Source organism: Sturnira hondurensis, unplaced genomic scaffold, assembly GCF_014824575.4.
Source record: "Sturnira hondurensis isolate 20B ecotype Veracruz unplaced genomic scaffold, ASM1482457v3 Scaffold0004152, whole genome shotgun sequence".
Lineage (NCBI taxonomy): Eukaryota > Metazoa > Chordata > Mammalia > Chiroptera > Phyllostomidae > Sturnira > Sturnira hondurensis.
The window spans coordinates 5,519,329-5,542,307 of NW_028076783.1; the positions used below are offsets into that span (position 1 = coordinate 5,519,329).

A 22,979-nucleotide genomic window follows, 5' to 3' on the forward strand; every position below is an offset into this window, starting at 1 on the left:
GGAGGCAGACCCAGCCCAGAGCTCCGAGTGGTTTCCTGTTGCCCGGCTCTAAACCCCTCCACATTCCCGCAGACCTTCAGACTGCCAGAGCGACTCGGCCTGCTCCGTCCCTGCCACTGAGGTACGCGCGCCCCCGGCCCTGCCTTTTCCTTCCACACCCTACACCCTAGTTCACTCCTCCAGCGTGTGTACGGGGCAGGGGGTGAGGGGGAGGCTGTGCTGGGAGGTCTGGGGTCAGGGAAGGGGGCATCCATCTCCTCGGGCTCTACCACTTCTCCCCTGCAGGGCTGGGGCCAAGGACGCTCTGCCTGTTGCTTTTCGGGTGCAGCCACAGTGTAACTTCTAGGTTTGCAGAAGATAATCTCTCACTACGTCCTGGAGGGAGTCCTCCCTCCGTGGCTGTCTCTGGTTTCAGAGGCTGCCAGCCTGTCCCTCTGTGCTCCCTTTGCAAATGTGGCAGCCACCTCCTTTCCTGGGAATCTGATCTGGTCACAACTGCACCTGGGACCTGCCAGCAGCCAGTGCCTGCCCAGCTCCCCATTCCAGGAGGAGAAACTGGTGGACTTGGCTCTTGATCAGGGGCTCTATTTCCCCGAAGGGACTTTGCATACTTGATAGATTAATCTCCAGAAGGCTAAAGGGGTCTTTACCTTTAATTAGCACTTTTGGGAAGGCTCCTTTTTCCCTTGAATTCTCCCTCATTGACATCCCCACCGCCAGACACAAACTGGGTTCTAGGCACCAGTCAGCTTCGGGTCAGGCATCGTTCCCATGCTGGGCTCCCTGGGGCGTAAACACAGGCACTCCCCAGCAGTAGCCCTTACTCAGTGAGTCTAGACCCAAAGGCCCCAGGCATCTGATACCATCCACACCAGCGCTGCGTCCTCTGGGAGGCTGGGTGTGGTGGGGAATGTGCCGAGATGGGGGAGGGAAAAGGTAAGACAGAGAAGGCTGCAGGGCAAATTTTTTATACCTCCTTGTTTTGAGAAGTTTAAACCTTCCACAGGACGGTGCTTAGCCTTTTAGGGCGTTAGTTCTTCTTCAGATAAACCCCTTCTGTCTTTACCCCGCTGGTTCCCCTGGCTGGGTGGTGAGGGGCCTTGCTGCGTCCTGAAGGACGCCACGGGAAAGGGGCACTGAGACGAGGCATGATCTTCCCTGAAGCCCAGTCTGCCCAAAAGTGAACAGAGAGGCAGCTTTTCCTCCAGAAAGGACAGCAATTCTATGCAGAACACATAGAGAAAGTGTTTTCCCCAGCAATACCGCAGGGTATTGCTACACCCCAGTGCCGATGGGAGCGTGAGAAGCAAATCAGGAGCAGAATGGCAGACTTGAGGCACACATTGTATGGGCGATCTTAGGTAAGTCTCTCATGTGGCCTTAGTTTCCCCATTTGTAAAGTAAGAGGGTTGGACTTGATGGTCTTCGAGGCACCTGACATCCTCTGAAACTTTCAAATGACTGTCTATTAAGCGGGAATCCACAGATTAGCCTTTGAATGGGCTTCAAGGCATCTGCAAGTCCTTTAAAACTGCCTGTACAGTAGTGTGTGTGTGTGGGTGTGGCGGGGGGGGGGGTTGGAGACAAATAGAGCACAAGAGGGTGTTCACATTTCAGTATTCAGATGTTCTCAAATGGATGGGAGACCCCCAAAATAGCCAGCAGTGTGGTGTGGGAGACGGCGTGGATGGGGGCTGGGAGCTAACATATGTTTGCAGGGGGGTTGAGAGATTTTGAACTTGAAGTGGTTGCGGGAAGAGTTAACTCACAGCCATCAGCTGCCACATCGACAAAGCCTGGAGCAGAGGGTGGGAGGGGGTGGGAGGCTGGAGAAGAAATCAACTTGTGAGACTTTCTCCAAGTCCCACCCACTGAAAAGCTCTTCTTTGCCATGACTCACTCCAGGAGGAATGCGAGTTGCCACGGTAACCTTTTTTTCAGGGTCTCTGCCTGCTGGCTGGGAGGGGATGTTGGGAACACTCAAGAGTACGTTGGCCTCAGTCTGAATGTCCCCCACTCCACAGTGTCCCCAATTACTACAAAAGAGGACAGCAGGCCCCGCCCTACTGATCTCCTGGGACCCTAGGGATCCCAGGGCAGCTGTGGGGCCCAGATGAGCTTCCCAGACAGGGTTTTGAGGATCTAAGTTTTAGCTCCACCTTTGGCCTGCAGAGGCCATTTGACCTTGAACTAAGAGCTTCTCCTCTCTGAGCACCAGCTTCCTCCTTGGTTGAAGAGCAGGAACACCTCAAAGGGGAATCACTCGTGTGGGCAGAATGGGGTAATGCGTACGCAGGGAAGCACCTGCTGGAACATGCCCTCCCCCGAACCAGGAGTTCCAGGACTGGTGCATCATGGCCTCCAGGCGTCGGTGAGAGGATTCCCAGCTTCTCTGGCAGCTCCATCAGCTGCGGGGTTGTATGTGACTTCTCTCTACAGAAAGTGCCCATGGGCATACCAAAAAACATACTGCTCAGTTTCATTTGACTTGGGCCCCTTCTCGACTATTTCCCAAGAGTGTTGTACCCTCCAGTGTTGAAAGAGCGTTGGTCAAGGCACCAGCAGAAGAGGGTCCTAACTCACAGAGAATGACATTGGAAAGACCCCTCTCCTCTCTAGGCCTTAGTTTCCTGATTTGTTAAATAGGGAATCTCACCTAGGTGGTCTCCAGTTGCCCTTTCGGCTCTGAAGTCCTACAAACCTGAATTCCAGATGCTGCCTTCACTAGAAAGAACAGCTGGCCTAATTTTTAACACTCCCTGTTCCCATAGTTGAACAGAAAACAAGAGAGGAGGGGCCGTAAGATCTTGTGTTGCGTAACAGTCCTGCTAAAATCTTTATCCGTCTGTGGAGACTTGTCAGCCATAGCACAGCTGCGGTGACCTATTCACAAGAGCGGCTTTTCTTGCTGAAAATAGGCTATAAATAGAAAAGGATGGTGGAGGGAAGGCAAGAGCTGAGGACTGCGTGAACAGGACAGTGTTCATTCGCTGGTGTCTTTGAGACTGGTAGCTAAGTGTGCAGAGAGAAACGGGGACAGACCCAAACCAGTGAGGATGCAGATCATACACACTGATTTCACCAACAGGCGCCTACTGACACAGCTAAAACTGAAAGCCTCAGTCAATACGTGAGCAGAGCCAGAGAGGTTACGCACTCCCACACCTGGTGCCCTGACTCACAGACAAGCTCCAGGTAAAAACATCTCGATGCATGTGCAAACTCTGACCCCTACCTGCACAGGCGGAAGCATACAGGGACTGTGTCAGGTGCACACACACACAGATGCACAGCTTCTCGCCGAGGTCCTCCAGTCCACACATAACTTCTGCGGACATACAGTCAGGCGTGCAGACACAGCTGTCATTAGCAGCCACATACAGATGTGCACAGCCAGACAAAACTATAGGTCCTGGTGGAAAGGTAGACACGTGACATACATACATACAGCATCAGACTGCCGTTATATTTTACAGACAGAGAAACTGACCCTCAGGAAGGGAAAATAACTCATTCAAGGTCACACAGCAAACTGATGTCTGAGCCAAACTCTCTGAAGTTTGGAAATATTCAGACGTTCGCCCTGTTTTTTCTTTCCATTTGATCAGCTCATCACATCTACACACCTCCCTGCATAGGCAGCTAGCCCTGGGGACCATGAACAGTAAGCATTGCTTTCCTTTCTGACCTGCGGTGGTCCACCCCAGCCCGCACGGCTTTGTCACTGGGGTAGCTTGTCACTGGGGTAGCGTGGTGATGTGGCTGATAGGTGGGTGCGCATCTGCTTCCCAAGGACCCCCTCCCCAACCTCGGTCTTAAAGGAGGGGAGGGAAGGCCGGAGTGGAGGTGACCCCAGGGATTAGAGAAGCTGCCTTTTCCCCACAGCACAGAGCCTGTGTCCTAACGTGGACCCCGAACTCAGGGGCTGGTGGGCCGAGCAGGGCCCGAGTCAGTGTGACGAGACTTAACAAAACTGTTTAGAAAAACACCCTCCTCAGGAAGTTAACTGCTCTCACTCATCAAGCCATGGAGCTGGAGGTCTGTAGGGAACATATGGATGGACATACCAATTCTCTCAGAGTTGGGTCCTTCCAGAAACTTGGCGTTAGCCTGTCTCATCAGGGTATCCCTATGAGGCACCCAGTGCTGGTCTTGGCATTAGGATTCCAGATTGATCAGAGAAAAAAGAAACAAAACAAGGGTAACAATGGGAAGTTTAGCTCAGCCACCAGCTCGCTGCAGGTCCTTGAGTGAGTTGCTTTCCCTTTCTGGTCCTTGACTTCTCTGTTGCTAAAATCAGAAGCATGGAAAAGAGGTTTCACAGAGCTTGTGATTCACAGTCCTTTGGTAGCAACTGCCAGAAAAACGGTTCAGGATCCAGATGCCACCGTGGACTTTAGGGGAAATGCTACAGTTGACTAGTCATGTCTGCCACATGTGCAGGAGGGGCAGATGGAGGTATAGACGCCACGTCTATTTGGGATGTGACACATTGGACACTTGGATGTTGTTTCTCAGCCCCTCCATTTGTGGTCACACGGAGACAGTGGTGGCCCCTAGGGGGAGCCAGGGAGGCGAGCCTGAAGCTCCACCCTTGGGTGAAACGTGGCAGCTTAGATGCCTTTATGGAATCTAAGTCCCACTGATCTCCACTCTCAATCTCCGGTTATTTCTGAGTTGCCCAGCTCTTCAGTCCTAGGCTCAAGCACCCATAACACCCTAAAAGTTTCCCTAGGCTCCTTCCCTTCCCGAAAGGAGTATTGGAAGTGGAAGCAGAAAGTCAAGGGGCGAGCTGGGAGAGGTGATACTCTACAAGGCTTCTGTCTGAGTCGACTCAGCGTGTGAGGAATAAAAGGAACCTCAGAGGCCACCTGGCCCCAGGGTTTTCAAATTGTGCTCAGAGGCACCTCGGGAAGCTCCAAGGCCTCTCAGGAAGTGTCCGAATGTGTAGGACTTCAGCCCTGTCTCAACTCCACTTGCACCTGATTTAGTTTTTTTTTTTTTTTATTTCAAGCTGACTTATAGAATAGATGATAATTCTTGTGTTTCAACAAATGCAAAGGGCTTTAGCTGTTTCAACTGTGGACTTCGGCGGCAAGCTCCACAGTGAGGAAGGGCCCCCGGCCGGCATCATTTAGTACACCACCGATCGATCGACAGCAGTGCTGTGCAGATGGGCAGGGCAAGGCGAGGTCTGGGAGCAGGGGCCTCCCCTGAGTCTGCAGGGTGCGCTGGCCGGCATTGCCAAGACCCGCTCTGAGGACTCCTGACTGTCGAGATGCCTTGGCGTGGCTGTGTCTGCTCCTGGGAGTGCCAGTGCGCACAGGCTGGCCACCGCGGTGCCTCGCTGGCCTGGCTGGGCCCTCTTTCCGAGTCCCAGCTCCCTGGCAGGCCTGGCTCACGGGCTCCTATTTAGCCGCTGGACTTGTTTTCCTCTCTTTGGGCTTATTTACCATGAATGTGTGTTTTTGGAAGCCTTGTTTCCAAGCCAAATAGTGGGAGTGAGATGCTTGTTTTGCGTCAGCAGCCCAACAGAAAGGCCAGGCTGGAGGCTGGGCTGGTGGCCCCTAGACCAAGAGGGGCAATGTCTCCTTTGTTCCACCCCAACCGCCTTTCTCCCTGGACCACAAAGAACTGGGATCCTTGCCCTGGATTCCTCAGGTGGGGGGTGGGGGGTGGGGCACAGTGTGGAGATTACAGGATCCTTGGATTTTAAGATGCTCTCCCAAACAACATTGCTTACTTCTTGTATTCTCTCATGTAGATCACCTTGTAAGGTAGGCATGTGATTTCCATTTCACAGATGGAGAAATGAATTGAGGCCCGGAGAGGAAAAGTCACTTTTGGAAAGTCATGCATCTGCTAACCAGCAGAGCCAGGACTTGAACCTGTACATTCCATCTCCAGCGCCCATGAGTTTACCTTTATGCTGTTTGGCCTCTAGGAGAGTTCATAACCACTCTGTGTAACAGGGTAGTCCCAGCCACATGTGGTATTTAGATTTTAATTAATGAAAATGAAATACAAATAAGAACTGAGTTCTTCATTTGCACTAGCAACGTGTTAAGTGTCTGAGAACCATGTGTAGCCAGTAGCTGCCATTAGTGGTTGGTGCCTCATCTCAGAAAGTTCTATTGGATTGTTGCTTTATCAACATTTTACTCAAATCAGACTTCATAATTACAGTTCAGACTCTGTGCTTTGCATTAAGTCTCTGATTCTAAGACCCATGGGCTAAAATTTTATGATTCCGAGATTTCCCCCAGTTCTGACATTCAGCAACTTTTCAGTATCCAGGGAGAGCCCGAAGGGAGCCTTTCATGTCTTGAAGGAGATGAACTGGGGGGCTGGTGTACTTTTCCACCCCCAGAGTCTGTCCAAAGAGAGAGAAGTGACCTCAGCTCCAGGTCCTGCTGGCAGGCAAGCACGGGTGTTCAGCCATCTCCAGAGCAAATAAAAGCAAAGGAAGGGACTTGCTGTACGGAATAGGAGGAGGTGGTTGCAGTGGGGTGGGGGTGAGTGGTGTCTGCGTTTGGTGGCCACTGAGCCAAGGGAAACACCTTCTGTGCCTCCCCTGGTCTGCGCTGCCTTCCCTTCCTGCACCTCAGGCCAGTCCACAGCCCAGCTGGGCCCCATTCAGGTGAGCACTGGGGAGGGGTGGCCACTAGGGAAACTGAGGTGGAGAGTGCGCCAGTGGTGCAGTGGGGCTGCCCGGGCCCTCGTTCAGCCCCGACACTCGCTGCCTGCAGCTCCGGGCAGGTTCCTTCCCCTCTCTGGGCTTCAGTTTTCTCACCTGTACTATAGGGCAGAAAGACACGCTTTGAGGCCCCAGTGGGACACTGGATTAGGAAGAACACTTTAAAAAAGATAAATATATGCATTCTGGCCAGGCAGCTCAATTTCTTGGAGCATCATCCCATACAGCAAAAGGCTGTGGGGTCGATCCCCAGTCAGGGCACATACCTAGGTTGTGGGCTCCATCCCCAGCTGGGGTGAGTATGGGAGGCAGCCAATCAATGCATCTCTGTCTCTCCCTTAAACATATCCTCGAGTGAGGATTTAAAAAAACGATGGATACATGCATCACCACCAACTGAAGAGCTACAAAGAAGGGAATATAATCCCGTCGTGTACATGAAGGTGTCTATGCTTGCACCAGGCATGCCAGGCCTAGGCTTGACAAGCAAAGGATGAGGGTGCAGCTGGTAGGTGGTGAACATTGGGGTCTGACCCTGTGGCCTGACCTCGCCAAGGTGACTGTTGTACCCCATTAGCTTTGCAGGGTGGGCGCCTGGCCTCTTTGGCCAGTGGTGCTAAGCGAGCCTCAGGGACTCACCGGTGGCTCTGCAGGGCGAAGGGCTGTGCATTCTCAAATCTCTTCCTGTCCTTCCGGGCCCATCATCTGGAGGGCGCAGGTTCTGAGCCTGGTGATGGGCAGAACCCCAAATGTGGAAAAAAACTTTTCCAAGCTTTTGAGTCCTTTTCTTAATGCTTTCCCTGTCTGAATTTCTCCTCCACCCCTAAGCCATGAGGAGGGAGCTGGCCAACTTGGAAGAGGCCTGGATGTCGCACGACTTGCCCCTCTCAACTGCAGACCCCTCTTCGGGAAAGGGACTAAGAGCCTTCCCCTGCCTGTCTGCCCACCTGCCACGTGTCAGGCTCTAAGCGGACAGTGTCGAAGTGAAGCCTTTAGAAACTAGGAAGCACAGCAAGATTTAGAATTACTTTTCTTTTCTGGCTGCAAAACTGAGGACAGAAGGTGGCAGAAAGGGTGAGTGTACCCCTGGCAAAGAAGTGCAGGAAGGTGAGACAGGCCAGGTGGAAGAGCCGTCAGCAACCCCTGCCCTGGTCAGAGAGGGGGTACAGCTCCTCGATCGCGTGAAGGATGCAGAGGCGGGAAGGAAGGACCCAGGTCTTCCTGCCTCTCCAGCCAGGCTTATTACATTGACAGTCCTAGCAGAGCTGTGTCTCCTGTGACTTGCCCTCTCTGTCACTGGAGTCCAGACAAGGTGACTTTTTTGTTTTAGCTGCCAGTCTCACTTTGACCCTTCACTTTCAATCTCAGACAAGTCCTTCATTGATACCTTCTCTCCTGCTCCATCCATCCGAAGCCAGGTGCAGAAGCTGCTTTGCAAGAAGAGAGACTTTTCCAACTCCAGACATGGGGGGAAGAAGCCTACAACTGTGTGAGGGGTGGGGGGACACACTCCAAAAAGCTGCTTGGAAGGGGAAGACTGGACTTTCTGGAGGCTGGGCCAGGGTGAAGCAGGGCCAAGTTCCCAGGGAGATTCCTTTAAATTGCTGTTAGTTTTACACCACACATGCCCCGTGAAATAGGAAGTGAGGTTTTGTGTCTCTGCTAGTGCAGTAGAGGGCTGTTACGAACTCTGTGCTTCCCCACCCGTCTCTGCTATCCAAGTACCAGCATCCAAGTGCAAGTGTTTGTTGCCAGAGGCGATGCTGTGGGCCAGGACTGGACCAGCATGTGCCGGTGAGGTTTTAAGGTGCCAGCCTACCACCTGGGTTCACCTAGTCTGACTCTCTCAGTTAATGGAGGGGGGACCATGGACTAGAGACCATGAAGGACACATCACCGATTTGCCAAAACGCTAGTAAGGTGCAATAAGAATCCCTGGCATGTAATTTGGAGCCGAGTGTTTTGAGTGATTTTTTCATACCTCCAAGGTGCTTGGTCAGTTGAGGGTCTTGGGAGGAACTAGGGATGATAAGCCCAATCTGGAAGTTTCGGGGGGGACACTTGAGGGGCAGACAGGGTGACAGTTTACCTTGACCAAAGGCTCGCTGGGGGCAGAGGGAGTACAGGACAGGAAACAGAGTAAACCAGGAGAAGTCTAAGGGAGGCAAATGTAGATTAGGTCAAGGGAGAACTTTTTAAAGGTGTTTGAAAATGGAAGCACATTCAGTTAGAACGAGAAATAAAATGTCTTCACCATCGGTTTTCTCATAGGGATGGCATTTTGGGCACAGAATCACCAGAGGAGACTTAGCTTCAATACCCCTACCAGTCAGTAGAGTATTAGAGTCAAGAGTTCAGCATTTAGCCCTGGCCGGTGTGGCTCAGTGGACTGAGCGTGGGCGTGCAAACCTAAAGGGTTGAAGGTTTGATTCCCCCTCAGGGCGCATGCCTGGGTTGTGGGCCAGGTCCCCAATAGGGAGTGTGCAAAAGGCAACCACACCTTGATGTTTCTCTTCCTCTCTTTCTCCCTCCTCTTCTCAAACAGTAAATAAATAATATCTTTTTTTAAAAAAAGAGTTCAGCGTTTAAAAAGTGAGGTCTTAGTTGTGACCAGGACAGAAGAATTTTCCAGATCTCAGCTAGTATCTTTTAGCTATGAACGGGAAAGAGAACACGCAGCACACAGAAGCCTTTAGACGGTCACCCTGGAGGACCCAGAGCAGTGCCGCCCTCTCTGGGCAGAGTGGAGAAAAGTGCGGCCACCCCCAGGCTTCCACGGGCTCTTTGTTCCAGAATGTGGATCTTACTGTCTCAGACTGGCAAGAAGTCGCTGCCCATGAACTCCCTCCGTGATAAAGGGGATAGGGAGGAAGAGGAAGCCGTGAAGGAAGAGGAGGAGGAAAGTCTGGGGGGGGGGGTAGGAAAATAACTCAGGGGTAGAAGGTCCCTTGAACAGGATCTGGCTTGGCATTGTCCAAACTCGACAAACTAGCCAATCGTCTTTGTGATCAGTTTTTAAAACCCTAAAATAAACGTGCTGAGGAAGGAAACTGTGTGTGATTACCATACATGGGAAAATTGGTGTACCTTTGTCATCAATAGAAGGAAGCTATAAAAATACATACAAAGGAGACAAAACAACTGTGCTGAATTCCAGCTGGATAGTTTCCTGCGAAGGCCCTGAGCCAGAGGCGGGCTCTCTGGGCGGAAGGACGCCAGACGAGCGTTCAGCGGGTGAAAAGGCATCTCAGCATCCTGCTAAGACGTTCTCATACAGTGGGGGCTCAGAGGGAATTCAGTAGAAGCAGCCCTCTCCCAGGTCTTTCGCTATCAGTTAACACGCCCATCTAGAACGACCCTGCCTGTCCCTGGAACCCAGCGTCGGAAGGAATCCCCCCTCCCACAGGAAGCTGCCTACTCACGAAGCCGCAATCTCTCCCCTGCAGGGCCCCCAGCACCATGAAGGCCTGGATCTTCTTTCTCCTCTGCCTGGCCGGGACGGCCCTGGCAGCCCCTGTAAGTACCCAAAGATCATCTCTGCTTGGTCTTACCTCCCCGCCAGCTCGGGGCCATCAACTCTGCCAGCTCCGGGTGCTCAGGAGAGACAGGGACTCCCCGTCTCAAGTTATTCATCCTATAGTTTTAAAAGATTTTCCCCCCTTAAACCAATAAGCTCAGGATAAAAATTGCAATGAGGACCCCTAGGTGGGAGATTCCAGAGAAAAAAGATTTCCTTTTAACAAGATGAACTCTCTGGCAGGCAGAGTTCCTCAGACCTCGATGAGGGTTTCTTTAGAGAGAGGAGAGCCCTGTGCCACTTGAGGGAGTCTAGCAGAGGGGGAGCCAAGCCACGGAGGGAGGGAGGGGTGATTTTAGAAGAGCCAAGCCACGGAGGGAGGGAGGGTTTAGTTTCCGCGTCAGTGAGGGCCAGTGGATGCAAGCAACAGACCTCAATCTGAGTAAACCAGTGGGGGAAGGGTATAGAGGTAGATTATAAAACTGAGGGTCTTAGGGAGGACTAGAAAAAGGAAGGACTGGGAGGTAAGAACTAGTGGACAGTCTCCGAGCAGTTGCCATCGGAATAGATCTGCTCCAATAGCTTCCACGTGAGAGAAGGTGCCAAGGAGATTGTTTAAAAATCCAAGGAGCGCTCATCTGGCTGACCTTGGGTCCTTGGCCTGCTTCTTGGTCAAGGGAGTGGGGGTCACCTTGACTGACACAGTCCCTCTGAGAACTGTGTGCCGAGGCCCAGGGGTGCTTATGCAAAGCTGGCCTGGGAGCCCTTACCAGGGGACGGAGGAAGAAACCTGGGGCAGGCAGAAAGAAGGGTTTCCTTCCACATGTGGTTCCCTTACCCTCTCATCACAAGCAAGAGTGATGGTAGGTCTCTTGATCAGGTGGGTAGGTTTTGGCAAAAGTTCTGACAAGGTTAGCATTATTTTTAGAAGTAGCCCCAGTCAGCCAGTGGCTTCAAAGTTATATGTTATCTTACTTCTTCTGCTCCAAGTTGACATGGCAACAAGGAATTGCCTCCTAATTGTCATCATCACCACAATCACACCACATGGCGGGCAGAGAAAGACAGCTGTTAAAATCCATGGTGTTCATCCACCCTCTGTGAGGCGGGAGGACGTGGTCTGCTTCAGTGGTTTGCAGACTTCGCTGGCGTCAGAGCAGTGGAACGCATTCCAGGCCAAAGCTGGGGTGGTTGCCTGAGACAGATGATGTGTGAGGTCTGGGGTCCTCAGGGTCCATGGGGTCTCCATGGGTGCCTTCTCTTTTGCCCTGTTATCCCACCCACGGCGGTCCCTGTGGCACAGCCTCGGGGATCTCCAGTGAGCTGCTCTCCTGCCTCCCCAGCTTTAGGTTCCAGGTTGGAAGCAGTTCAGAGGCAAAGCAGTCCTTGGCCTTGGCCTTGGCCTTGATCTTCACCTCTCTGAAGCCCATTTTCTCTTCCCAACAGCAGCAGGAAGCCCTGCCTGATGAGACAGAGGTGGTGGAGGAAACCGTGGCTGAGGTGTCTGAGGTAGGCGGGTGGTGCCAGACCCTCACCCCTCTGTGCCCACATCTCTTCTCCCTGGGAAAACCAGACAGGTGCTGTGGGTCACCTGCTGGAACAGAGACATGTGTCCCCTTCTCATGTTCACACAGCACAGTCATAAACCCTACAGAGGCCCCAATCTTGCCCCGCTACTGGATGCTTCCCAAACCTTCAGTGCCACCGCACGGGTGGAGACACAATTCCAAAGAGTTTCATTTTTTGAGCTGTGGGGCCGTTTTTCTCAGTTGGTCACTGGTCTCCCCATACAGCAAGCAGATGACAGGGGAGCCGGAGCTGCCCCTGCGTGGCTGGCAGGGATGGAAGGCTCAGCGTCGCCTCTTGCCCTCACACCCCTGGTGGCCCCGATGCCTCTCAGGAGAGCTCCAGGGCACAGCAGACAGTGGGTCTGTAAGGCGGATGAACCTCCTAGAGCAGGCATTGGTGCTCTCTGTGACCTGGGCCCGGACTGCCTCCACCTGGTCACCTCACCGTCCCCTCGTGGGGACCTAAAGCTTTCAGCAAGTCCCCTCTAGCCTTCAGCCCTTCCAGCTCTGGGATGAGGGTGGCACCAACTGACTTGTTCTTCTCTCTCCTACCCAGGTACCTGTGGGAGCCAATCCCGTCCAGGTGGAAGTAGGAGAATTTGAGGAAGGTGCCGAGGAAGCCGAAGAGGAGGTGGTGGCTGAGAGTAGGTCCCTTGTCACATCCAGTCTATGCCCTTTGTCGCCTGGGCACTGGATGTGGGCACAGCCTACAGGAGGTTCCTTCCCAAGGAAATGCAGGGCGGGGGTCCTCCCTACAGGGGTGCTGCGGAGGAGGACTGTCTTTGACTTAGAGGTCATTCTCTGGAATCTGGGGAAGATCTATTTATAGGCAGGCTGTCCGTGCTGTGAGAGGTAGGAAGGGAGGTTCCTCAGTGGCAAACGGCCTTCTCCCCTCACAGCTCTTCCTCCCAGGTGGGTTTCGCATCCTCAGGGAGGTCACTGGGCACGAGATCTCGGTGCTGGCCCCTGTCTTAGCCCAAGCCCCACACAGGAGCAGGCCTGAGAGGACGTCAGAGGCTTTCACACTCATTCACTCGTTGGATTTGCACACGGCCGTGGGGAAATGAGGCCCGAAACCTGGCGTAACTCACAGGATGCTGTCCATGGAGTTAGTGCCAGGGAGAGAGAGGACCCCGGCCTCTGGGCCCACCCACTGTGCTGGCCTCTCCATCCCACGGAGTGGAGAGGCATCAGACCCTTGGGGTTCACACCACGGACTCGACACTCAAACCAACCCAAGCCTGCACTCAGACCTGTCAGCCCTCTGCAGACACCCTCGCGCTGTTCGCTCAGCTCCTCCAAGCCTCAGCATCACCACCCCCAATGGGAGCAGGCTGAAGGCAGCAGGCTCTGGCCCCAGGCTAGGGGGATCTGGGATGGAGCCTAAGAGCCCTTGGCCCAGAAAGGCTGTGTGGAGTTCTCATCCTGAGGGCAGAGTTTTTGTTGGAGCACAGGGGCAGCTACTGAATCCTGTTCCTTCCCCCTCTCCCTCCCCCTCCCCCAGTGTTCAGGGCTCTACTGTTCAGTGTGGGTCTCAGGGCCCTTCTCCCTCTTCCCCTGCAGCCCCTCAGGCCTTTCTTGTTGGGCCTCACCGCTCTCAGATGACAGCCGACTTTCCCACTTGTTCTAGAAAGTCTATTCTGGAACCCCAACTGCCTCCCTATGATTGACCAACTGGGAGCTAAAAACACGCTGGTCACTTCGGTCCTCGGGGAAGCCATATGGCACCCAGTGTGCCTGGGTCCCAGACTGAGCCCCCAGCACCCACGTACTGCGTGACCATGACATCCCACTGGGTCTTTAACCCCCAGACTGAGCCGACTGCTCCGACTCTGGGCTCAGCAGGAGAAGGGAGGATTCTGCTGCCTGAAGCCCAGAGTCTGGGGCACGGGCGAGGACGTCTGCCCCAGGATCAGTCTGGATTGGGGCTGGATGGATGTGCTAACCCGGGTGGGCTAACGCTATGCCCTTGCCCTCTGCCAGACCCCTGCCAGAACCACCACTGCAAACACGGCAAGGTGTGCGAGCTGGATGAGAACAACACCCCCATGTGCGTGTGCCAGGACCCCACCAGCTGCCCTGCCCCCATTGGCGAGTTTGAGAAGGTGAGCACAGAGGGACGAGGCGGAGGGCTGGGGGACGGCCCTTCCCCACGCAGAGTACCTGCCTAGAAAATGGTTGGTTCGGAGGTCCCACTGGGCAGCTCTAATGTCAAAAGTGCGCTCACTAGGTACAGTCACAGCAGGACAGTGGAGGGGAGTCAGAGGTGGCGCTCTGCCTGTCACGGGAACTCTCTAGCAACCAGCGGACCTGATTCAGCAATGCCAGGTTCCGAGCTCCGTGTCGGACTTGGAAGGGAACACATCAGCACCAGGCGCTGGGCTTTCTCAACAAGGGCCCGGCTTCGGGTCCAAGGATGTGGGTTCTGGGTCAGACTGAAGGTTGACTTCAAACCCCACCTCTACCACTTGCTATGAGATCTCGGCTAAGTTGCTAAACTTTTCCAAGTTTCAGTTCTCTCATCTCTATAGAGGGGACAGAATTAGTCTCTTACCTCATAGGGCTATTGTGGGGATCTGCCAGATAATGCTCGGCACTTAGTAAGTACCCAGTGTGTGCTATTTTTAAAAATCTCCCAAGTCTGTCCATTCTGCTCCTCATAGGACTCACTCAATCAACTGACCAGCCAGCCAGCCAGCCAAATACATACATATTAAGTATGCACGTGTGCCGACCATTGCGCTACTGACCTGGCCAGGATAGCAAATCTAGCCCAGCCTCACTCCCACCATCTCTGATCTGGACTCTCCACCTTCTCTCTCCCCAGTACAGTGCACTCTTTGAGCTGCAGATTTTAGCATCATCATCATCATCATTTCTTCCCTCCTCACCCCCCATCCCATTGCTCACGGACTCCAAGTTTCCCTCTGCTCGGATCCATAAACAAGTACACGCAGCAGGTTCAACACGAGGCTCCCCCTGCTGACACTGGCTACTTCCTGCCGCTGCCCTTGGTCAGCCCTCGGCGTCCCGGCTTGACCACCGCCACACGCAGAGACTCACTGGGAGGATCCCTGTGACGTAGCAAACAGTTGTACTCATAGCTGAGATTTGCTATAGCGACGTATTAAGGATGTACGGCTGGGCCCTGGCTGGTGTGGCTCAGTGGATTGAGTGCCGGCCTGCAAACCCAAAGGTTGCAGGTTTGATTCCTAGTCAGGGCACATGCCTGGTTTGCAGGCTAGGTTCCCCAGTTGGGGGTGTGCAAGAGGCAATCAATTGATGTATCTCACACACACATTGATCTTTTTCTCCCTTCCATTCTTATGAAGTAAATAAATAAAATCTTAAAAATAAAGAAGGATACACAGCCGGGTTATAGGGGAATAAGACACAGGCAGGAATCCATGGTTAGTTAGCCTTGCTTTCTCTCTCCCCACCCTTGTGATGGGTCTCACGCTCTTCCCCAGCTACAGAAATGTAGCCATGGCGGGCAACGATTCTGCCCAAGGAAGCCCATTAGACTCAGCACCCAACGTTTTACCTGGCAGCTGGCCACACAGGCACCCTCTTCCTAGCACACGCCCAAATTCCAGACTCCTGGAAGGAAAGCCAATATTCAGCGTAATCCACGTTGTTTGTACAGCGGCCTAGGCACAGTGAGCCACATTTGTCATTGGTGGGAAGTTTTCTAACAGTGCAGGGACCTGTTTACCAGCCAGCTTCCCGATGCCAGCCTAGGGCCAACTTTGCAAGCATGCGTTTGTGAGGGTAACCATCCCTGGCCTGCTGTGCACCCTCTGCCTCTTCGCCACGCCCGCCTTTAACTCATCCGGTCCACATCTTTCGGTTCCCCCGTATCTCAGCCCTGACTCAGGCGGGCCTCTGCTCAGAGGCCAGCAGCGGCTCTCCGTGTGGGCTGCACTTTGGTCTGGGAGCCAGACACTGGGCTTCTGCTGCAGCCCCACCCGCAGCTCACTCTGTGACTTTGGGCGCATCACCTTCCCAGCTGGGCTTCCAGTGCCCCAGTCTCTGAAACAGGTGAGGGGGGTAGGACCAGCGAGGGGCTTGGGGAGTGGAGGTGAGGTGCTCTGTGCTTTGCCAACAGGTGTGCAGCAATGACAACAAGACCTTCGACTCTTCCTGCCACTTCTTTGCCACCAAGTGCACCCTGGAGGGCACCAAGAAGGGCCACAAACTCCACCTGGACTACATCGGACCCTGCAAATGTGAGTCTCGGGGCCCCCCAGCCTCCCATTTTGGGGACAGAGTACTGAACGGGCACTGGTGCTGACTCTGCCACCCCTGGGCTATGAGATATTGGGCAAACCTCCCCTCTCTGAGCCTCGGGGTTCCCGTCAATAAAGTGAGATGATTGTCTGTGAGCAGGTGCCTCTCAGCTCCGCACCCAGAACATCTCCCAGGAAGGACTGGGTGGCCATGGAAGCCCAGATCAGGGAATTTCTTTTCTCTAGTGATGAGGAAAAGCTGACATGGTAAAAGAAAATGATGCCCCACTTGGACTATAAAGTACTTTTACCATATTTGAGTTTTAATGCTTTAAAAGAGGGGTATGTCTGTCAATTCCCCTTAGGCCTCTGTTACTCAGTATTGTCAGATCCTTGACCTTCTTGATCCATTTCATTCCTGTCTGCCCACTTGAGACATGTGATGGACTACCCTCTTCTAGAAACCTGGGAGGTGGGCTTTTGGAGGAGGAATGCCAGGGCACTGTCAGGCCTTTGGGTAGTGATCCCAGGCGCAGATTCAGCACAGGCAGCTCCACTAGCATCTGAAGCACCAGGGCCACATTTGAAGCTGCCCCTTCAAAACAACACCCACGTTGTGTGTCAGGGACATTGTCTCACTTGCCACAGAGAGCAGAGTGCAGACATGTGGAAGGAAAACCAGGTTCTCCCATGGCCGGTCCTGCTCTCCCAGTCCTGGGGCCCAGAGTGTGCAGTAGGAAGGCTCAGGCCTAGAAAAGGAGGAATCCTTGGGCACTGAGACTGAGGAGCGAGCCAAGGAGCCTTTCCCATGTGGATCTTGCTGTTCTCTAAGGCCTATTGCTCCCTCCCTTTAACTCTGAATGTTTCCACCACAGAGGTTCTTGGCCACTCTCCAGCACTGGCGGAGAAGACAGTGGCCCTAACCACAGAGGGGCTTTCCATATAGGTCCAAGGGTGAGGAAAGAATGGGCCCCTGAGCCCCCAGGCAACCACATGCCCTAGATGCCGGATGAAGCTCTGATAACGTGGCCTTGAGCAAGTCCCTTCTTTCTGTGCTGACCTCCGATAAGTCCCGAGTGAGGAGAGACTTGGATGGAATCTCCAGGCACAACATTCTGGGATTCTAAGTTCCGGAGACCAGGATGGAATAATTACCACTAAGAACATTCTGGTGGTTAAACATTCCAACGCCCACTCTCCCCGACCCCGCTAAGCTGAGCTCAGGGTAGATGTTACTCCTCAACCTCCCAATTTCAGAATCCTCCCAATGGTTGACATCACCAGTGTGGATTCTGGGCCTATCACCCAGAGAGGTGCAGGGGCCGTCGGAGCGATCAGGTCAAGGCCAAGGGAACCACAGACAGGCCTTTGTGCTTTTCCATTTGCAGAGCTTTCTTCCCCACATATGACCTCCTTTGTGTGGCACGAAGAAGCTGTGCCTTAGAGAGGCTGCGCCACTGTGCCAAGGGCACTGATTAAAGTAACTAGGAAACTAGAAGGAAGGCACGGAGGGGGCAGAGCTGGCATCCATGCTGATCACCCTTGTATTTGGACCCCAGACATCCCCCCCTGCCTGGACTCCGAGCTGTCTGAGTTCCCCCTGCGCATGCGGGACTGGCTCAAGAACGTCCTGGTCACTCTGTACGAAAGGGATGAGGACAACAATCTGCTGACCGAGAAGCAGAAGCTGCGGGTAAGTGGTCTCTTTCCAGGACAGCTCGTGGCCCTGGGCTGCCAGAGATCCACAGACCCGGGTCAGAGCCAAGCCTCCAAGGGTAAGCCTCCACCCCAGCCCCGACAGGAGCCTTTATCCCGGCTGCTGGGACAGGGACTACTGCTGGCTGCCTTGGAGGTTCACGGTGCACAGTCACATCTAAAGGCTCGGGAAGGGGGGGTGGTCCTGAAGGGAAGGGACCTGCTGCTCACTCTGCCCAGCTCAGCGTTAGGCAGGAGGCACAAGCCAACCTGCTCTTTTCCTTCCAAGTCTGTGGGGCTTAAATCTAATGGATACATCAAGCACGTGGAGTATTGATAAAATGCAGATGCCTGGGCCCCGCCTCAGGCCCACTGGGTCAGTGTGCTTGTGAAGCAAGACCTACGTGGGTCACTGTGGAGAGCCCTCTGGGGATAACCCCAGGCCTCCACTTCTGTGGATGAGACGCTGATAACCCATCTATGCTGCTTCCTTCCCTCATCTTGAACCCTGGGCCTGGCTGACCTCTGCCTGCTCTGGGCCCCTGTCAGAGGCGGGAGGGACCCTGCCTGGTCTGGATGGTCTCCTTGGACCCTTTGTCACACAGTGTCGCTCCGCTCCCACAGGTGAAGAAGATCCACGAGAACGAGAAGCGCCTGGAGGCTGGAGACCACCCCGTGGAGCTGCTGGCCCGGGACTTCGAAAAGAACTACAACATGTACATCTTCCCTGTGCACTGGCAGTTCGGCCAGCTGGACCAGCACCCCATCGACGGGTAAGACCCCCGGCCCTCAGGATCACGGAGAGGGCCCTGGCTCGGCCCTGCAGGGCACAGGGTCATGGGTCAGGGTGGGTAGGTGCACTGAGTATGACCACAAATACCTCCTGGCGTCCTCTGATGCTCCCAGCCCCGGAGCCCACAGTTTGCCTCAGGGCTGGGGCAGCAAGGAGCAGGCGCCCTGAGAAAGGGCGCAGAACTGCGAGGAAGAAAGCCACAGATGGCCCCTCAAGCCAGAGGCGGAAGTCAGTGGAACCTGACAGTCCTTCCTTAGCTCTGCGAGTGCTACCCCGGGGTATCCAGGGTATCCATTTGTTGAGGGAGAGCGAGCTGGGAAGGAGTGCTAGGCTCCAAAGGGGGTGGCGTGGGCGGAGCTGAAGCAGCCTGCACACTCAGAGGTCCCTCAGCAAGGCCCCAAGACCCAGCCCACAGCAAACTGGCCCTGCAAGTCCTTAAAAAATCCGCAGAGCTAATGCCATCCACACTGCACGCCTTTGGTTTGACGGCTCTGGCCTCTGATCCCAGTGAGTTATGCAGGTGGTGCAACCGCAGAACAGGCAGGCAGCCAGGCAGCAGACACTTACCAAGTGCCTGTTCTGTGCTGGTGCTGCTCCAGGCAGGGGATTTGACCGGGGTCAGAGCCGACGCCATCCTTGCCTGCATGGAGCTCACACTCTGGGTGCTGATCTGCACCTGGCAATTGAAGGAAAAAGAAACGCTCCTGGAAGGGGAAGGTGGTGGGGAGGCCACCTGCGGCTGAGCACCACGGCCTCCTGGCCTCCTCCGGCCCTGTGTTCCTGGAGGGCCCTGGGGAGCTCGCTCTGCCCAGGGTGCAGCTCTCCAGGAAGCTCATCCCTCACTCCAGCTCTAGTTCTTGTGCCTGGCACCTGACCACCCTGTTGGTGATCTCGGGTGTCTGGGGTCCCTTGAGCTCTGGGAAGCTTCCTGCTGCTTCTCTCCCAGGCTCTCTCCATGGCTGGGGTCCAACTGAGTCACTCACTGGGGGCAGGAGGGGAAACGTCAGGGGACATCTGGAGCTCAGGCTGAGCAACTGGACGCGACTCCGAGGCAGGGGCCGGAAGGAGGCTTCCAGATGGGGCTGCAAGGACCATGCATCTGGAAAGTGCTGCAGCCTGAGCCAGGGGAGCCGTCTTCCTCCTCCTTTTGTCATAGAGCTGCACGGTGACCCTGCCTGAGTCCCTTCGCCACCCTGGGCCTCAGTTTCCCCCCCAGTGTACAGTGCAAGGGGAGGGGCTATTGCTTCCAGTTCAAGTACCGTGCTCCTTCCGTGAGTTGGGTGGGGGAAGGGATTAGAGAGAAAACTGGAGTCACATTGCAGTCACCCTGGAGCAGAGGGTTTTGAGGACAGCTAGCAGAGGGCCCTGAGGAGGAAGGCCGGCTGGAAGAACAGGAATGGAGGACAGTGGGAGAGCAGTCGGAAGGCCTCCCTCTCACACGTTATGTGATACACAAAGAAATGAAAGCTCTCTGTAGAGGGTGAAGCGCCCTCTACCCCCCCCCCCCCCAACAACCCCAACCCCTTCCCATGCTCCTCCCCAGAAGCTGGCACCGTCATCTTCCTGATGTCTGTTTTCAGGCCCTTTCCTGCGCGTTGGCAGCTGTGCAAATGTGTGTCTGTAGAAAACATGCAGTTTCAGAGCAGATTTTAATCTACTGATAGCAGAGGCACTAAATATTTTTGTTCGAAGTTTCTGTGTCCCAACTCTTAGCCACCCAGGAAACAATTGAATGCGCCAAGAGCCTTTGTTATGAGCCCATGGGACCTCAGAACGGGAAAGGCCCTAGACCTTGCGGCCAACTCCTCCCCTGCTGATGGAGGGGGAAACTGAGGCTCGCTGCGGGGCAGTGCTGGGCTCTGACAGTGGCTTTCCCAGGCCTCAGGCCCCTTCCGCCTCCTCCCCACAGGTACCTGTCCCACACCGAGCTGGCCCCACTGCGTGCGCCCCTCATCCCCATGGAGCACTGCACCACCCGCTTTTTCGAGACCTGTGACCTGGACAATGACAAGTACATCGCTCTGGATGAGTGGGCCGGCTGCTTCGGCATCAAGGAGCGTGAGTGTCCGAGCAGGGGGCTGCTGCAGTCTGCCTCCTTCCTCCCTCTCTGTCCTCTGCGTGTCTGTCCTCTCTGCCCATCTCTGCTCTCTGCCTAGCTAACTCCTGTTTGAGCTCCCTGTTTAGGTGACCTTGCTCTCTCAGGGGGCTTGCTGACCCTTCTCTATCCATCAAGCAGCATCTTTCTCTCTCCCTTCTTCAAGCATTAGCACTCGCTCTGTGCCCAGCACTATTCTGGGGACTGGAAGGTACCTAGAGAGGAGAGAAGAAACATAACTTGGCGGTGTACATAAGTGACAGGGACAGGGAGACCAGAGTTCTCAGTCACCGATGTCCTGGGTGAACCTTGGACTGGGCACCTGGCCCCTGTCCCGGGGGTGGGAGGGGTCCTCTGACTCCTCGGGAAGCCTGGCCGATGCACACCGGGCCCGGGTCTAACCCTGCTCTTTTCTTGTTTGCAGAGGATATTGACAAGGATCTCGTGATCTAGACCCACACCTCCGTCCGCAGTACCGGATTCTCTCTCTTTAACCTTCCCCTTCCCGTCTCCCCCAATGTTTAAAATGTTTGGATGGTTGGTTCTGCCTGGGGACAAGGTGCTAACATAGACTTAAACGAACACATTAACGGTGCTAAAAATGGAAGTTGTAACCCAAGTCATGACATTCTTAGTTGGAACTCTGCCTCTTGCTCACCCACTAACAGTCCCATTTTCCTCTAGTCATTGGAGGCCCTGCCCATTGTCTTCATGGCAAAGGGCTGGGAACTTTGGTCTGCTTGCATCTGCCTTTAACACGTACTGCATCTTCAGATTTGCTCTCGATTCCTCTATTTCAAACTAATGCTAAGTCAAACTTTTGTGTTAATTTTATTTCAGGAAGTTGGCTGTGGGGGTGGGGCTGAGGGCTCTTCCCCATGTGTCCTGAAGGTGGGCAAAGGGAAGTAAGAGACTATGGTTCTGGGACTAGAGGACTGGCGGTGGGAGAAATCCCAGGAAAACTCACCAGCCAGAACAGCTGATAACCAGTCTCATTTGTGGGGCCTGTACTGAAAGAACCTGAGGCTGGGCCAGGAAAGTACAGAAGCTCTCATTTAAACCCAGTTCCTCATCATTTCCCCCCATCATCTTTCAGTGCCTTTTTTTCACCTTAGGCTCTTTGTTTCAACCTTTGGGGAGCCGTGGACCATCAGTTCTCTGGAACCCACCGAGCCTGGTGGGCTTCTCCCCTCCTAAGTGTCTGGGAGAAGCAAGACTGGGGTCTGTTTCAGCCGCGAAAGCTGAAATCAAGGGTGAGGGGTAGAAAGTTGCAAAATAGAAAAAATGGAGTTAGCGGATTGGTTTTGTTTTTTGAGAGATTTTTTTTTCTTTTCATTTTTGGATGGCTGTCATGAAGGGTCTTTCCCTCAGTTTCTAGCATGTTCCTCCTTTCCTCCTCTTTTCTTTCTATTAATCAAGAGAAACTTTGAAGTTCAATGGGATGGTCAGATCTCACAGGCTGAGAACTTGTTCACCTCCAAGCATTTCATGAAAAAGCTGCTTCTTATTAATCATGCAAGCTCTCACCATGTTGTGGCGAGTTTGACGAATCTTTCAAAATAAAAGTAACGATTTAGAAACTGCCTTCCTGGGTGATTTTGCATGTGCCTGAGTCACCTCATTACCCTGACATGCAGACCTGTGGACTCATGTGTGTACACACGACTACACACATGCTAACTTTTGCAAACACTGTTACGTTTTTGAACACACACCTGTACACACACAGGCTTATTTATGTAAAAGGAATGTGTGGTTTTTACAAGAACAAATTTGGCTTATTTTTATGACTTGTAGGCTTTTCATTATTATACTTCATTATCAGACGCAACAGGCTAAGCAACTATCTCCTTTCAATAATTGATCATCCATACACCGTCCATTTATTCAAAAAATGTTTATGATGTACCTACTATGTGCCAGGTCCCATGCCAGGTGCTAGAGACATAATTGTGGCAAGCAGATCAACCATTTGATCTGCTGGAACTTACAGTCTAGTGAGGGATGGATTAAACAATTGCACGACTACATACAAATCACAAGCTGTGATAGGTGCCGTGATGAAGGAATGCAGAACCCACAAGTGGGTGACAGGAGGACACTTACTCTGGAGTCGCACTGTCCCGTTTGGAGGTCCTGTGAATGGCTAGTTAGATTGAAATTGAAATCAATTAAAAGTAGCAATTCCGTTTCTCGGTCACACTAGACACTTCGGTGCTGACAGCCACATGCGGGCAGTGGCTGCCCCACTGAGTAGGGCAGATCTAGAACATTCTCATCATCGCAGAAAACTCCACACTGGGTACGGCTGTTCTAGTGGGGGGGGCTCTGCCTGCAGCCCCCGACCACCACAAATGAGAGTAAGTCTACCAAGACATGACCTGC

The 22,979-nt window shown here is 53.7% G+C and overlaps 1 protein-coding gene across 2 annotated transcripts; it reads left to right on the forward strand.

Annotated features, from left to right (window-relative positions):
* SPARC (secreted protein acidic and cysteine rich) lies at nt 1–22,179 on the forward strand. Of its 2 annotated transcripts, none has more exons than XM_037044854.1 (10): nt 1–121; nt 10,144–10,213; nt 11,661–11,723; nt 12,339–12,426; nt 13,766–13,887; nt 15,891–16,011; nt 17,571–17,704; nt 18,331–18,479; nt 20,409–20,557; nt 21,019–22,179. In XM_037044854.1, the coding sequence occupies exons 2-10, from the start codon at nt 10,157–10,159 to the stop codon at nt 21,045–21,047; spliced, it is 912 nt and encodes a 303-aa protein (XP_036900749.1). In that variant the 5' UTR covers nt 1–121; nt 10,144–10,156; the 3' UTR covers nt 21,048–22,179. The 2 variants fall into 2 exon arrangements, with proteins under 2 accessions (XP_036900749.1, XP_036900748.1); XM_037044853.1 differs by having other exon boundaries at nt 10,144–10,212; nt 11,657–11,723.
* The last annotated feature ends 800 nt before the right edge of the window (nt 22,180–22,979 follow it).

Excerpts from the sequence above, each read along its gene's own strand:
- SPARC (XM_037044853.1), top strand. The coding sequence starts at position 10,157 with ATGAAGGCCTGGATCTTCTTTCTCCTCTGCCTGGCCGGGACGGCCCTG. Across the intron at positions 17,705-18,330 it reads CCGAGAAGCAGAAGCTGCGG|GTGAAGAAGATCCACGAGAA; the intron begins GTAAGTGGTCTC and ends CCGCTCCCACAG. Across the intron at positions 18,480-20,408 it reads GACCAGCACCCCATCGACGG|GTACCTGTCCCACACCGAGC; the intron begins GTAAGACCCCCG and ends TCCTCCCCACAG.